The sequence below is a fragment of the Manis javanica genome, chromosome 4, assembly GCF_040802235.1.
Source record: "Manis javanica isolate MJ-LG chromosome 4, MJ_LKY, whole genome shotgun sequence".
Classification (NCBI taxonomy): domain Eukaryota; kingdom Metazoa; phylum Chordata; class Mammalia; order Pholidota; family Manidae; genus Manis; species Manis javanica.
The window spans coordinates 143,239,547-143,254,865 of NC_133159.1; the positions used below are offsets into that span (position 1 = coordinate 143,239,547).

At 41.0% G+C, this 15,319-nt stretch overlaps 1 protein-coding gene across 22 annotated transcripts in view; it reads left to right on the forward strand.

The window, feature by feature from the left end:
- Positions 1 to 8,350, forward strand: part of LOC108388367 (leucine-rich repeat-containing protein 37A-like) — a 70,548-nt gene extending 62,198 nt beyond the window's left edge. For 17 of the 22 annotated variants that reach the window (XM_073235230.1, XM_073235228.1, XM_073235238.1 and 14 more), the window contains 4 exons: positions 3,528 to 3,574; positions 4,901 to 4,949; positions 5,030 to 5,136; positions 5,246 to 8,350. In XM_073235230.1, coding sequence (XP_073091331.1) covers positions 3,528 to 3,574; positions 4,901 to 4,949; positions 5,030 to 5,136; positions 5,246 to 5,369 — 327 coding nt within the window. In that variant the 3' untranslated portion in view covers positions 5,370 to 8,350. The remainder of the gene's footprint in view (positions 1 to 3,527; positions 3,575 to 4,900; positions 4,950 to 5,029; positions 5,137 to 5,245) is intronic. The other 5 variants (XR_012130605.1, XR_012130606.1, XR_012130602.1 and 2 more) reach the window with 5 other exon arrangements.
- The last annotated feature ends 6,969 nt before the right edge of the window (positions 8,351 to 15,319 follow it).

A 15,319-nucleotide genomic window follows, 5' to 3' on the forward strand; every position in this document is an offset into this window, starting at 1 on the left:
GACACGGCTAAAAGAAACAAATGTGATCTTGTTGATTCATTAGATTTACTTTGCAACTTTCTTCGCCATCACGTAAGGCATTGGGGAAATAGGTTCAGTCAGATCACTGCAGCTAAAGCCCATGTCAGGGTTTCTAAAGCACTTGGTATTGACAGTCCTTCTGGAGCTGGCTTGCCTGCCTACCTTTTGTGCAATAACAGAATGGTTTGTTACTTTTCCCAACAGGCAGGGCTGACAACAACACAGTGATTTAATTAGCCAGTAAGCCTGACTCTACCTGACAAACCCAACCTCATTTCCTATATGTACCTTTTCTACTGTCGCAGCAGCCTTCTTTTCAGCCAGACCAGCTCCCAGGATGCCCAGTCGCATGCCCATTCTTACTTTTGTCTGTTCCTTTGCCCGTTTAAAATTCCCTTGTTTCACCTTGTAGAAGTCCCTCGAGTCTCTGAAAGCCAACTCAAGTTCATGTTTCTCCATGAATCCTTGCCTAAATACTCCAGTCCTTCTGGTCCTAGTCCTTCTGTGAGACTTGTTAACAGTTCTTAGAGGCCATGGTGAGGCATTCCTCTCCCCTGCGATGTTAATATGATAAGCAGTTTTTTAAATGGCAGCTCCTCAAGAGAGAAACACCAAGGTCAACACACGGTAGAGCAGAGCAGAGATAGTTATTTTTATAGGGTTATAACAATTTATTTTCTTTACTGATCAGAACACAAATGTTGAAATATTTTTTCATAAACATGGAAACATTTAAGTGAACTAAATATTTTAAAGTGCACTTCTGTCTTTTGTACAATAATGAAGTCATTCAGTCTAGGGTAATAGAAAGCAAATAAGACCACAGCCTTGAGGTCAAAACTTCAGAGTAGAGATACTTAAGGGCCGAAAGGCTTCCTGGCCTCTCTCTCTTGAGTAAAACCTGACTGGATGGATGAACTGCTAAAGAGAAACGTATCTGCAGGTCACTTTAGTGTGCCACAGAGGCCTCTCCCTGGTGATGACCAGAAACCCCCTGATTGTGTAGACACAGCTAGTCTGTGTGTGGAACAGATATATTTCTCATTGTCAAGTCATACTCTGGCATTCTGACTTTTTATCAATCCTGTGATACTAATCAGTTGAGACTGCACCGAGTGAGTTCTCTCTTGGAGAGTCTCTGAGCCTAGGAGACTGGTAACTAGCATGGGGTCAGCTTGCCAAGGCCTCTGGGAAAGGAGTCATTGACCATTGCCCAGGCAGTGACCACTGTACGCCAGGTGGCAGAAGTCCTTTTGCTGTTTTGGAATTCATATAAGCTTCCATAGTGCTTTTAATGTCCATGTAGTTTAACCTTGCATTTATATATATGTAAGTATGTATATGGTTTCATTGTTTCTTCTCCTCCCTTAGATGATAAGCTTTTTGAGGACAGAGACCATGCAGTGTTTTCCCTGTGGTAGACAATAATGGTGTTCAAGGGGGAAAGAGGAGGCAATGTCAGTTCCACAGTAAGGAACAATGCCACCTAACAATGATCTGAAGTAGCATATGGAGTCCAGCAATAGACTGACCTGTGTGTTCCTAGGACTTTTGAAATGTCACCTTTTAATATTCTCATCGGTGGAAGAATTTAAATAAATGGTAAAAGAACAGCTCCCTAACTATATGGGGGGGAGGGAGAAATAACAGCAGATCTCTATATCACCTTAAATAAACATGTTTCAACAAAAAGAAAAGAAGAATCCATGGAAGTATTAGAAAAAAAATAGAAGCCATAAGCAATATTTTTATATCTTGTGGTGGGAAAGAGCCTTCTAAGCATGATATGATAAGCAGATGCCTTTGATAGATTTGATCACTTTGCCGGTGACACCATTCGTAAACTTGGTACTGATTTATGCCAAACTTCAGACTACATCTGCCATACATTTTCTGATTTAATCCCCACACTCCTGGGAGGATGTTATCACCGTCTATCTTTCACAGATGAAGGAGATCAACTTAAGGCCCCAAACAAAGGTAGAACCCAGTGGTGCTCAACTGCAAAGTCTGTGCTCCTTCACCCACTGTTGTTTTTCCTCCTTGAAGCTAAAAATCCTGAGAAATATTTGAAACAGTGAAGTTCAGTGAAAGCCACTGAAAGGATTAGTATATTAATGTAAAAGTTTTCTAAATCTAGGGGAAAAAGACAAACAATCCAGGGGAGAGAAGGACAATGGCAAGAGCCAGGAGGCATGCCGGCCCCGCTGCCAGTCCCTCCGCAGGGCCCGGCGGGTGCGGGTTTCCAGGAAGGCCTCTGCCACCTGACGGTATAAAAACAGTGTCTGATATTTTTTTCTTCTGGTTTAACATGTGTTGTTGCGTTTTTCAATCCATCTAGAATTTGTCTATTTGCTGTTTAGTGAGGTTGAGGTAGAGAATCAACTTTTTCTCCCGCATGAAGATCCAATTGTTTTAAAATACTGTATTAAATGCTTTATTTCTTCTTCACTGATCAAAAATACTGTCTGTGTCTAGACTCTGTTCTGTTGATCCAGTTACCTTTTCTTCTACTAGTAACACACTATTTAATTCCAGGTGCTTAATAACTTATTTTAACATCTAATAGAGTGAGCTCCTGCTCTTTGATCTTCTTCATACATTTCATAGCTTTTCCTTCATATTTTCTAATATTTTCCAGAAAACTATGAGCTGGCTAGATTTTAATTTAAAAGTTATCATGGGATTTGAATAAGATTGCTCTATATTAGTAGGTAAATTTGAGGAGAACTTATATGTTTACAATTTAGGAATATGGTATCTTGCGTCATGTATTCATGTCTTCTTAAAGTCCTCCAGAAGAGTTTTAATGTTTTCATCACATAGGTCTTAGATGTTTTTTGTTGAGTTTACCCTGAGTTACTTTATGCATTTTTGCTGATGTAAATGGGGTTTTCTTCCATTTTAAAATTAGATATCCATGGCATATAGGAATGCTTTTGAGGTTTGTAGATTGATCTCTTGATTTTGTATCTTAGTGAATTCTCATATTATTTCCAATAAAATTTTAGTTGATCCTCTTGGGCTTTTTAGGTTATTCATCACTTCAAATGCAAATATGTTTGTCTCTTCTCTTACAATGCTTCACTTTTCTTATCACATTGATTAGGACCTCCTCAACAATAATGAATAGTCGCAGTAATAATAGGCACCCTACTCTTGTTCTTTTTTTTTTTTTTTCCACTCTTGTTCTTGAATTTAAAACAGTGATGCTGTTTCGGATCCTCGCAGATAATTTCTGTTCCTAGTTCCAAGAGTTTTTTTATTAGGGATTATCTGTTGAATGTTATCTAAAACAATCAGTGAAATATATTGCAAGCTACCTGCACAATCTCAAGTTAGGTACTGTGGAAGAGTCTAAGAACAGTTAAATAGAACAGAATTCCTGTCCTCAAAACCATTATCATCCCACTGGTAGATGAGATTTAAAATAAAAAGATGAGTAAAGATTTGGAAATAGTGGTCGTCATGATAGATAATCATGATCATGTTTTCTTTCAAAACAGATGTGCTCCCGTAGAAGGGCAGCGCTGGATGAAGAAGGAAGCTCAGGGTAAATATTGATCTGGCCATTTCAAAGTAGAGTTTTAGAACTAGAGGAAAGGTTAGAACTCATCTGTTTCAATCACGTCATTTCACGGTGAGGAAACCATCAAAGGCAGGAAGAGTACTTACCTACTGCCTCTCAGAAGCTGCTCCCCAGCCAAAGCTGAGTTAGAATGCGCCTGGCACAGCCGCATCTGCTGTCAGGAGGCCTGGAAGGAAAATGACTGGAGGGGGAAAGGTTTTGGTTGTACCTCTTCCTGCTGGGGGTGGACATGAGGCCTGGCCAGAGGACTGCTCAGAGGCTCAGGGGAAAGGGCAGAGAAGGCCACATGGTCCTGGATGCGAGTCTCCTTCAAAGCTGATGGAAGGTCAAATATATGAGCCCTTCCTGTCAATCATCCCTTTGCATCCTACTGGCTTTCGGGTCCCCAGTCTCTGTTGCCTTTATCCAATCCTCACAGAATTTTAACTGGGAGAAACCTCAGTCAGGAATTTATCTCTGCTTCTTACAATAAAGAAATGGAGAAGGAGAAAAGGGAAAGGGTCTTGCCCCATGGTGATTCTGAGAGTGAGTAGCAGGAAGAAGGTGGTTCCTTCCCACTGGGGACTTCTCCACTGATCATTGTGCTTGGGCTGTGAGCTCCATTTTATGTCATGACCCACTACACGCACCATATAAGCATAAGTAGTTTCTAAAACAAACTTATTATGCACTCTGATTTTTTTCTCATCCATTTGTATTCAAAGAATATTTTGTGTTTCAGTGCTGGTCATGACCTTTAAGCTGATTTCACAACCCATTCACTTGTCAGTGAGAGTCTGACATGTGAAAGTGAGTTAGTTGGACTCAACAATAAGTTGGTGTGATTCAACCTGTAGGAGAAAGCAGTAGGGAAACGGAAGCACCTTCTCTCCCACCCACCAGCAAGTGACACATGTGAGACTGAGTCCAAAGGATACTGGTGTAAAATGCTTCTGGAGAGAGCGAAAAGCTTCTGCCCGGTGTGCTTGAGCAGTTCACTTACTGCACAAGGGCAGTTGGCCAGTGGCCAAGAAGGTGAGTGGGGCTGAAATCCTGCCTACACTCCATGCCAAGCCACATACAAAGGTCTCCCCAGAGACACTGTGGGGTTATAGGGGACAGATAACAGAGAAGTTCTGAAGCTCAGCATGCATGGAATTATTTTCAGGATCCCAGGTCTGTAGTGATTTTGCTTGTGATGATGGACTGAGGTACCCATTTGGTCCTAATAAGTCAGAGATACACATTGTGAGAGACATGAAAAATAGTATGAATCACTAATTATTATCTGTGTGTGTGTTTTCCTCCAAGGGGCTTCTTTCCACTTCCGGATAAACCCTCAGAAGAGCGTAAGAATCAGGTAAATTTGAGGAGGATCAAGTACTGTGCTGGAGAAAGCAGGAGATATATGGAATTAATACCTCCTTTCTATTTTTTTAGAAGGGCTTTTCCTGGAGAAGGCGGCTTTGGCTCAGGAATATGTACAGAACCGTCAGTCCCTCACATGAGAAAAACCTGGCGCAGAAGCTACTTGAGAAGGATGGAGGGTAAAAGATTAGGGACAATTTAAAATTCTTATCTAAAATGAGGTAATAACAAAAATTTTTATTAGTTCTTTTAAGAGTAAAAGATTTCGCATTATTCTTCTTGTCTCAGGGAGCTCAGTGAAGTCCTAATAGAGAAGAATGTGACTTCAGGTTCGGGTGACAAAGGGAAGGGAGCGAAGCGCAAGATACCGGCACAGAGGGAGCCCCAGCCTGCCCCGGGCCACCTACAATAAAATGTGTAATTCTCTCTCCTTGAAATGTGTAAGCTCATAACCAATCCTGGCCATCTGGTAAGGAATTAAAGTATAAATTGTTAAATACTTACATGCAAATAACAAGTGCCATAGGTATGAAAAGCAGGGCTGAGGCCAGAATCCCTCGCGGCAGCCACTCCTTCCACAGAGGTAATGCAGGCAAAGAAGGACAAATGAGGTGTCCCTCCCTCATACCTCCAATATCATCAGTCCCTGGAAACTGGGAAACATCATCCTTGAGGAGTGTAGCTTATTAATTCAAGTAAGTTTCTTCTGGGGCTCTCTCTCCCCTGGTTGTCAAGTACCAGTTCTTTACAACCTCCTGACCTCCGGCCCACAGAGGATCGCCCACTGCTGGCCCCTCTCACAGGGTCTTTTGGAGGCCAACATGCAGCCTGTACATCTGCTGCCAGAGAGGAGGAAAGAACGGCTTCCACCTCTTCTACCCTCTGGATTTCACACAGGTAAATTTTATTGGCTGAACCCTGCTGTCAAGGGCATCTGTGAAATGTTCCTGGGCTTCCAGCACCTGCAGAGAAGGCAGTAGAGATTGGTGTCCAGAGCCAACCAGTGCCACTCAGCATCCTCCATATTACAGGCATGGTGAGAGGTCCCGTCTGTACTCGGAGGGTTCATTGCATCCTCTTTTTTTTGTAGGCTTAATGAGTGTTCCAGTCTTTGTAAAAGTCAGAAACCTGAAAGGTGTCATTCTAGCTGGAAAAGAGATGAAGTGCTGGATGCTGGTGACATGCACTTATCCCTGAGGTGACTGGAGAAGCACTTGGAGTTTGTGAAAAATAAACTTTTTTCAGGAGTTATCCTGTAAGATAATAACTAAAATAAAATAAGTAAAAAGCTAATAACAGACACCTTCCCTTGTCAGAAACAAACAAATCAGAGACTATTTTATGCTGTTGGGACAAATTTCAATCAGTATTATACTATTACAATGGTATGGGGGAAAGAGTCCATCATGAATTGAACTCAAGTGGGATTTGCACAGAGGTGATATTTTAAAAGGGACTGAGAGCACAGGCCAAGGTTGAACTGAGAAGAGGGCACAGAGCAGCCAGGCTAGACTCTGTTCAAGGAGAGCATGTCACCTTCCAAACCCACAGGCCCACTACAGCCTAACACATCTTTTTCATACCTCAAAGGTTCCTACTGCCCACAGATAATTCACTTCAGAGGTATATACTTTTTGAAAAATGATTTTCTGGGTTCCTGGGAAAAGAAGAGCCCTGTGGCACGGTTTACAAGGAGTATGAGTGTGTATACAAGTATTTACAGGGTGTGTACCTCCTCACTCCTGATGGGACTGTTTCTTCTGGCCCCTCAGTGGTACCTCCTGGCCAGAGAAGGCCAGTGGTACATACACACATGGCTGAAAACATACTTCTGGCCCTTCTTGTATGTATACTGGCTAGTGGCTGCTCCTCCCTCTCCTGAGGCTTCTGAGAATCCAAGTTCTGCTTCTAAAGTGAGCCTATTTGCTCTCTCACCCCTGCTTATGAACCCTGTGAAGTACATCACAGACAAATGCAGGTTCGGGTGGCAATAAAGCTGTCTGGAGCCTGATGGCTTAGTCTTGGTCCATAAGACACATCAAACTCCTCTTAATGTGGGCCTACAGAAATGAAGATTTCAAGACTCATGTTTTTCCCTGACTGTCTTCTGGCTGAGCTCTGCTCCTACATACACCATCATAATTGGGAACAATATTTCCAGACATGCTAGTCAAGAATTAGATTACCAATCCCTACATTTATGGGCAACTGATTTTCAACATGGGCACCAAGACATTTCAATGGAGAAAAATCAGTCTTTTCAACAAATGGTGCTGGAATAAGTGAATAGTCCCATGCAAAACAATGAAGTTGAACACCTACCTCACACCATATAAAAAAAGTTAACTCAATATGTGTCAAAGACCTACAGGAAAGAGCTAAAGCTAAAACTCTTGGGAACAGATGCAAATGCTCATGTCTTTGGCTCAGACAATGGTTTTTTAGATATGACATCTAATGCCTAAGCAACCAATAAAAAATAGACAAGGTGGACTTCATTAAAATAAAAAACTTTTGTACTTCAAAGGGCTACTATCAAGAAAGTGAAAAGACAATCCATTTCCTATTCTAATAGGAAAAATATTTGCAAACCTTAGCATATACCTGATAAGGGTCTCGTATCCAGGATACATAGAGCTCTTACAACTCAGTAATTAAAAAAGACAATCTTCTCCAAAGATATACAAATGGCCAATTAGTACATGAAAAGATGCTCAACATCATTAGATAATAGTGAAATACAAAACCATAGGGAGATACTACTTTACACCGAGTAGGATGACTGTAATTTAAAAAAAAAGACTAGCAAGTGTTGACAAAGATGTGGAGAAACTGGAATGCTTATACATGGCTGGTGGAAATGTAAAATGGTGCAGCCCCTGTGGAAAACAGTTTGGTAGTTCCTCAAAAAGTTAAACACAGAGTTACCATGTGACTTGTGTATGTATGTGTGTACCCAAGAGAATTGAAAACATGTCCACACAAAAGCCTGTAGCTGAATGTTCATAGCCATATTATTCATAATAGCCAAAGAATGAGAGAAAAACAAATGCCTGTTAACAGATGAATAAATTGTGGTATTATCTATACAATGGAACATTATTGGCCATGGCATATGCCATCACATGGATGAACCTTGAAAACACACTAAATGAAAGAAGTTGGTCACAAAAGGTCACATATTGCGTGATTCCATTTACACTAAATGTCCGGAATAGGAAAATCCATAGCTAATGGATAAGGTACTTCCTTACAGGGTGATGAAAGTGCTTGAATCATGTAGTAGTGATGTTGCACAAACTTGTAAATATACTAAAAACCACTGAAATGTATACTTTAAAATGGTGACTTTTGTGGGATTTGAAGTATATCTCAATAAACAATTGGAGAAAAGTGTGTGTTTGTGGAATCGCTATGGTGGTGTCAAGTGGGTGCTGGTGGTTCTTACTCTCAGGCCTCACTCCCTCCACAAAAAGGTGGATGGAAGTCCAGGAGTGCAGCGTACATGGAGTTGGCCACAGTGAGCTCTGACAACAAAGGGGGAGCTTCCTCAGGCGGAGAAGGGAGAGACGTGCCACCAATTGTATGTGTCCAAACCAGTGAGACACAATGGGGTCGCCTTGTGTAATGAACTAGGGAGGCAGGTTTTTGACAAATGTCCCCTGTGAGGTCCCATCTCCTCATGGACTCCAGGAGGCTGTGTAGTGAGGAGTTAAGAGCAGGGCTCCATAGTCCACCTGGCCTTGGTGAGCACACTGCTGTGGCCCCACAACAGTTCCCAAAGCTCATGGACTTCCCTTATATGTACAACAGGCATGGTGACAGCACCCACCTCTTACGACCGTGGCAAAGACTACATGAGATAATATAGGTAAAATGCTTAGTTGAGTGTTTAGCACAAAGTAAGTTTCCCATAAACATTAACCTCAACTTGCTACTGCAGTTGTTTTTGTTGTCATTGATAAGACTGCCTAGCCTCCGCGTATGCAAATGTAAGAATGTAAGCAAAGGAGCAAAATTATGGCAACAGCGTAACCAAAGTGGTTATCAATTATAAATGAATCCTAATCTATAGAAAGATTTTAATGACAGAGTAGACTGGTTGTTAGAATAACTGGGTCACTTAATGCCTAAAGAAATGCCACCAAACAGTAAGAAACTTGTGTGATTAGAGTTTTCAGCAATTCAAAACCAAGGTCAAGGTGAAGTCATGACAGAGCTTTACCAGAATCAGGAGGGGTCTTCAGGACCTAATGAGAATAGGACATGTAAATCAAGTGGAAACTAGTGCTAGAGGTAAGATTTTGAAGGAAAGGTATAAGGAAGGGAGGGAGGGAAGAAAGTTTAAAAATTTGCAACATAGAAATGAAACAAACTGCTACAGTCACACTTCTGCTGGCTCAGAGCAGTGTTTCAAAATCTGTACAAGATTTTTAAAACTTTGTGCTTTCATTTAGAAAACAATCTGAAAAAAATATACATATTATATACACATGTATATATGTGTATATGAGTAAGTGAAATAAACAAAAAGCATGGCCTAAGAGTCTGGGTGATGACCTCATAAAGTACCCCTGCCAAGTGATTGTGCTTCTGAGCCTGCGGTTTTCCTGAACGTGAGGACTATCCAACTGGCAGTACATACCATGTACTATTTGGCATTCGAGGGCCACACAGTGGATATATACCTAAAGCACAGAGCAGGGCTGCATAAGCATAATCATTTCCAAGGGAAGGCCTCGTGACAATGACATCTGTCAAATAATACCAAGGTTTTGCAGCAGTGTGTATAGAGACAGGTAGTGGGAGAACTGTGGTCACAGGTACCCAGCAGTAAAATGACAATGACACCACCCACTGAACACCCACCATGTGTCAGGGGCTGCTCTAAGCACTTTACATGCCTTAACTCATTTACTCTTCCCAGCATTCCTACCTCCATTTTATGGAGGAGGACATCAAGGTCAGAAAGGTTGAGTAACTGCCCAATGTTGAAAAGATGATTAATGAGAGACTCAGGGTCTGGCTCCTGAGTCCACATTCTTTTTTTAAAAAAAAATATTCATTTATTTATTTTATTAAAGTATTACTGATATACACTCTTATGAAGGTTTCACATGAAAAAACAATGTGGTTACTACATTCACCCATTATTGTGTTCCCCCCCACCCCACTGCAGTCACTGCCCATCAGTGTAGTAAGATCCCACAGAGTCACTATTTGCCTTCTCTGTGTTACACTGTCTTCCCCAATTCACCCACACCATGTGTGCCAATCAGAATACCCCTGAATCCCCTTCGCCCCCTTCCCCCACCTTTGGTAACCGCTAGTTCCTTCTTGGAGTCTGAGTCTGCTGCTGTTTTGTTGCTTCACTTTTGCTTCATTGTTATACTCCACAAATGAGGGAAATCAATTTGGCACTTGTCTTTCTCTGCCTTATTTCACTGAGCATAATACCTTCTAGCTCCATCCATGTTGCAAATGGTAGGATTTCTTTCTTTCTTATGGCTGAGTAGTATTCCATTGTGTACATGTACCACCTCTTCTTTATCCATTCATCTACTGATGGACACTATAGGTTGCTTTTCCATATCTTGGCTATTGTAAATATTGCTGCAATAAACATAGGGGTGTATATGTCCTTTTGAATCTGAGAAGTTGTTTTCTTTGGGTAAATTCCTAGGAGTGGAGCTCCCTGGTCAAATGGTATTTCTATGTTTAGTTTTTTGAGGAACCTCCATATTGCTTTCCACAGTGGTTGAACTAGCTTACGTTCCCACCAGCAGTGTAGGAGGGTTCCCCTTTCTCCACATCCTCGCTAGCATTTGTGGGTTCCTAGTCTTTCCTAGTCAGTTGGCCATCCTAACTTGAGTGAGGTGATATCTCCTTGTGGTTTTACTTTGCATTTCCCTGATAATTAGCAATTTTCATGTGCCTGTTGACCATCTGAATTTCTTCTTTGGATAAGTGTCTGTTCAGATCCTCTGCCCATTTTTTAATGGGGTTATTTGCTCTTTGGGTGTTGTTGAGGCGTGGGAGTTCTTTATATATTTTGGATGTTAGCCCCTTGTTGGATATGTCATTTACAAATATATTTTCCCACATTGTAGGATGGCTTTTTGTTCTGTTGGTGTCCTTTGCTGTACAGAAGCTTTATAGCTTGATGTAGTCCTATTTATTTTTTATTTGGTTTCCCTTGCCTGAGGAGATGCATTCAGGAAAAAGTTGCTCATGTTTACATTCAATAGATGTTTGCCTATGTTTTCTTGGTTTTATGGTTTCATGACTTACAGTCAGGTCTTTGATCTATTTTGAGTTTACTTTTTTTTTTCTCGAGTTTATTTTTGTGTATGGGTTAGACAATAATCCAGTTTCATTCTCTTGCATGTAGCAACACCAGTTGTTGAAGAGGCTGTCATTTCCGCATTGTATACCCATGGCTCCTTTATCATATATTAATTGACCATATATGCTCAGGTTTATATCTGGGCCCTCTATTCTGTTCCATTGGTCTATGGGTCTCACTGTTAAGTATAATGTTGGCTCTGTGGGTTCATCATATATGGCCTTTATTATGTTGAGGTACTTGCCCTCATCTCAGGTTTTTTTATAGCCTCTATAACCCTGACAATTGTAGTTGAAACTGGGTTGAAACTTCTGCTGGATTTCCCATAACGGATCTGGCTGCTAATGCTGTTTGGTATTGTTCTGATTAAGTTTTTTTCTGCTTACCACTTTGATCTACAACCTCCCTCCACAGCCCACACAAGGCAGTTACCTTGAGTTCCTGTTTAGTTTCTCTCTCCCTCTCTTTCATTCCCATCCTTACAGATTTCAAGAACACTGCAGCGTTGACTTAGAAATTATTTTTAACTCTCAGAAAAGGTGTTGTGCACTACAGGGAATTGAGTTTGAGCTGTTATGAGCCATAATTAGTTCCCAATTTTGGCTGCTCATCAGAAACTTCACAGCATACATTTTTTAATTTGCAGATTCTAGGGCTCCTCCCAGACATATGGAATCAAACAATGAATCTTTATTTTTCAGATCCCCAGGTGATTCTATGGTCAGCCAGATTCGGGAACTACTGGACGCTCATTTCCTATTTCCTATTGTCACAGTCTCTTGGCTCATTACTGATAGTGGATTGTCATAGAAATTACTAGTAGTACAGACTGCCACACAAATCCACTTTGTACCAAATCTAGTTCCAATATGGCCAGTGTTATCACTTCATGACGTTGCCTACATGTGAAAACAGAACAGGTAATTATATGATTACAGGCAAGTAATATAACCTACAAATTATCCCAGACATACAGCATTTAAAAAATAATCATACTTGAAAAGCATCCAGTAAGAAAAACCCATCAGGGTCCAGGGGATATCTTAATAGCTGCCATTCACAGAGCATTTAGTGTTGCCAAACCTGTGCTAGGCATTTCATAGTACCTCAGATATCCCTAGGAAGAAACTAAATTTCAGAAAGACCAAGTGCCAATGTTGATAAAGTAACTTCTCCCAATCACTGAGTGTTTGACCATATGCCAGGCACCAAGAACTTAGCAGTGGTTTCATAGCCACTGTCTGTTAGCACTTCAGTTTGTGCCAAGCACATGAAGCAAAGCATTGAATCTTACCACAACTATATGAGGGATATAACATTGTTGTTTCCGTTTTACATCAGTTCAGCTGCTCAAATTACATTTGGGTGCTTGAGACCTTATTTGAAACTTGTCACATCTGACTCCCAATCCACATAAGAACATGGGTGCCTCAAAGTTCAGTCCAAGGGAAGCTCCCTGGCCATTCCTGGGGAGCACTCTAAGTAGTGGGTGGGCGTTCTTCCTGTAACCCAGTGTGCCCCACCCCTTTCAACATTCAGTACAAGGTTTCCCAAATGATCTCCATATTACAGTCTCAGGCACTTGCCCTGCAACTGAGAGGGGCCCAGGAAATCTGGAATTTTAACAATCACACCAGGTGATCCTTACCAGGCAAATTTGAAAACACTGTTTAGGTACCTTTGGATGAGCAGAGGTTTGTTTTACAGACCTCTGAGTTGTGTGGCTGGCAACTGCCACTCTTCGGGGGAGGGCACAGCTTCTCACGGTGGCCTGTGGGTATGAGGGAAGGGGAATGCTCCCTTCCTAATAGCGCTGCTCTGTTGCGGAGTTCTCTGAGATGTCTGCACTCCACTTGCTCTTCATATTTTATGGAGTTAGTGAAGAGCTTTGCATCTTTTACTTGCCCATCACCGTCTTCCTCTCTAGGTGTAAGTTCAGGTGGCTGGGCCAAGAAACCACGTGTAACTAACACAAGAGGCTTTGCTGCGAAGAGTGACCCCTCCCCGGGCTGCCACGTGGAAAATGTCTCGCGTACAGTGTGGGAAACTGCAGAGTGGGAAGGGGCCTCCAGAACAACCAACCCAAACAGGATACAAAATGGAATGTACACTATGATTACAGCTCTGCTAAAATATCTCTGCCGACGGACTAACACTGGCAATGAGTAAGCAAAAATGAAAACGACTGTGTGATCCTGCGGCAAGAATGGGGATGAGTTTACTTTTGTTCTGTTTTTTAATCTTTCTCTAATGTTACTACATAGACCTAAAAATGAAAGGTATGTTTTTAAAATTTCTTAGTGTAGAAAACACTTCTCCCTAACATTTCTGTTTTGTAAGTCATTTTAGTTACTATGTTGATTTTGTACAGAAAATTTAGAAGCTAAGAATAACCATGTTGCTTAATATCACAAATATCCTAGTGTACCCAACCCTAGTCTCAATATCAGATCAAATATATTACTATCAACATGGAAACCCATGCTTTTAACTTTGATGCCCAGGCAGGCAGAAGAGCATAGGGCCCAGAAATAGACATTGGAGTCAGGCAGACATGGATTCAGAACTTAACTAGGTCTGCGATCTTGGGCAAGGTATTTATTTCCCTTTAGGCCACAGCTTCCTCAACTGTAAATTAAAGCTAATTAGAGACCAAATTTATTGAAAGCATTCTACATGCCAGGTTTTACTTCAACCCTCAACTTTATCTTATAGATAGTACGTTTATCTCTATTTTAAGGTAAGAAAGCTGAGTATTAAAGGAGAGAATTAACTTGCTTGAGGTCATCCAGCCGGTTTCAAGTCACCAAAGGTTTTGGGGTTTGTTTGTTTTTTCTATATTATGTTAAGGTTGCATAACTTATGTTCCCATCTGTAATCCTGCAAGTTAAGCTCTCCCTCTTAGCTTCTGTGTCAGGGTGATGAGCCTTGGCTTTACTCTCTGTACAGATAACACAGCATACCCACCTGCTTCTGAGATACCAGTGACTGTTTTCTCATCAGAACATGATGCCAGCATTTTGTTCTCTTATTTAGGGCAACAAGTCTGTATGTTGTCAGGTACAGTGATTGGGGTTTTCCTATGCACTGCCAATCAGAACCAATATGAATAACGGGAATCTTTTACCTAGACCACCTTTGAGATCCAATAATCTCATCCCTGGTGACTTACAAATATTCCAAAGAAACATAAGGTCTGAGTATATGACTGGCTTAATTTTAATAGTGTAAAATTGCTAGTGACCTAAATTAATAGGAGGATAATTAAAAAATTGAAATTCTGTATAATCTGTTGGTTTATTGTGTACCATTAAAAATGGCAATTTTGAAGACTATGCTACAACACAGGAAAATGCATGCACTAGTCAGCTGCTGCTGCAAAACAACCTTGAAATCTCAGTCATGCAATAATAAGCATTAATCTCTCATGCATTTGCAGGTCAGCTGAGTTTTTGGCAGTCCAGTTGGGATCAGTTGAACTTGGCTCCAGGCCATGAGCCAAGTTCAAGCCTGCTTCCCATCTCTCATTCCTCAGTGACTGGTGAGCTGCCCAAGGCATAGTCCTCGCATGGCAGTAGTAGAAGCCCAAGAGAGCAGTCCTAATGCTGAAATGTGTAAAACCTCTGAGTGTATCACAACTACTAACATTTTATTGGCCAAATAAAGTCACATGGTCAAGCCCTCTTCAAAGGGGTAGGCAAATATACTACAGATCTAATGTTAGGAACTACAAAGGGTATAGGTATAGGGAGTGGTGAATTATTGGAAAAAGAATACATTCTACAACAATGCCTCGCAAAAAGGTTAAAAAGAAAACATGTGCATGGGATATAAAGTTGACTCTGCAACTTCATCATAACACAATATTTTTGCATATCAACTAAAAATGGAAATAAAAATGAATAAATATGCCTACATAACAAGATGATAAGAACCCTTTATTTTGCCTTTCTCCATTTCTCAAATTTGCACAACAGATTTATATTACTCTTCTTTTTAAAAGTGAGTTTTAGAAG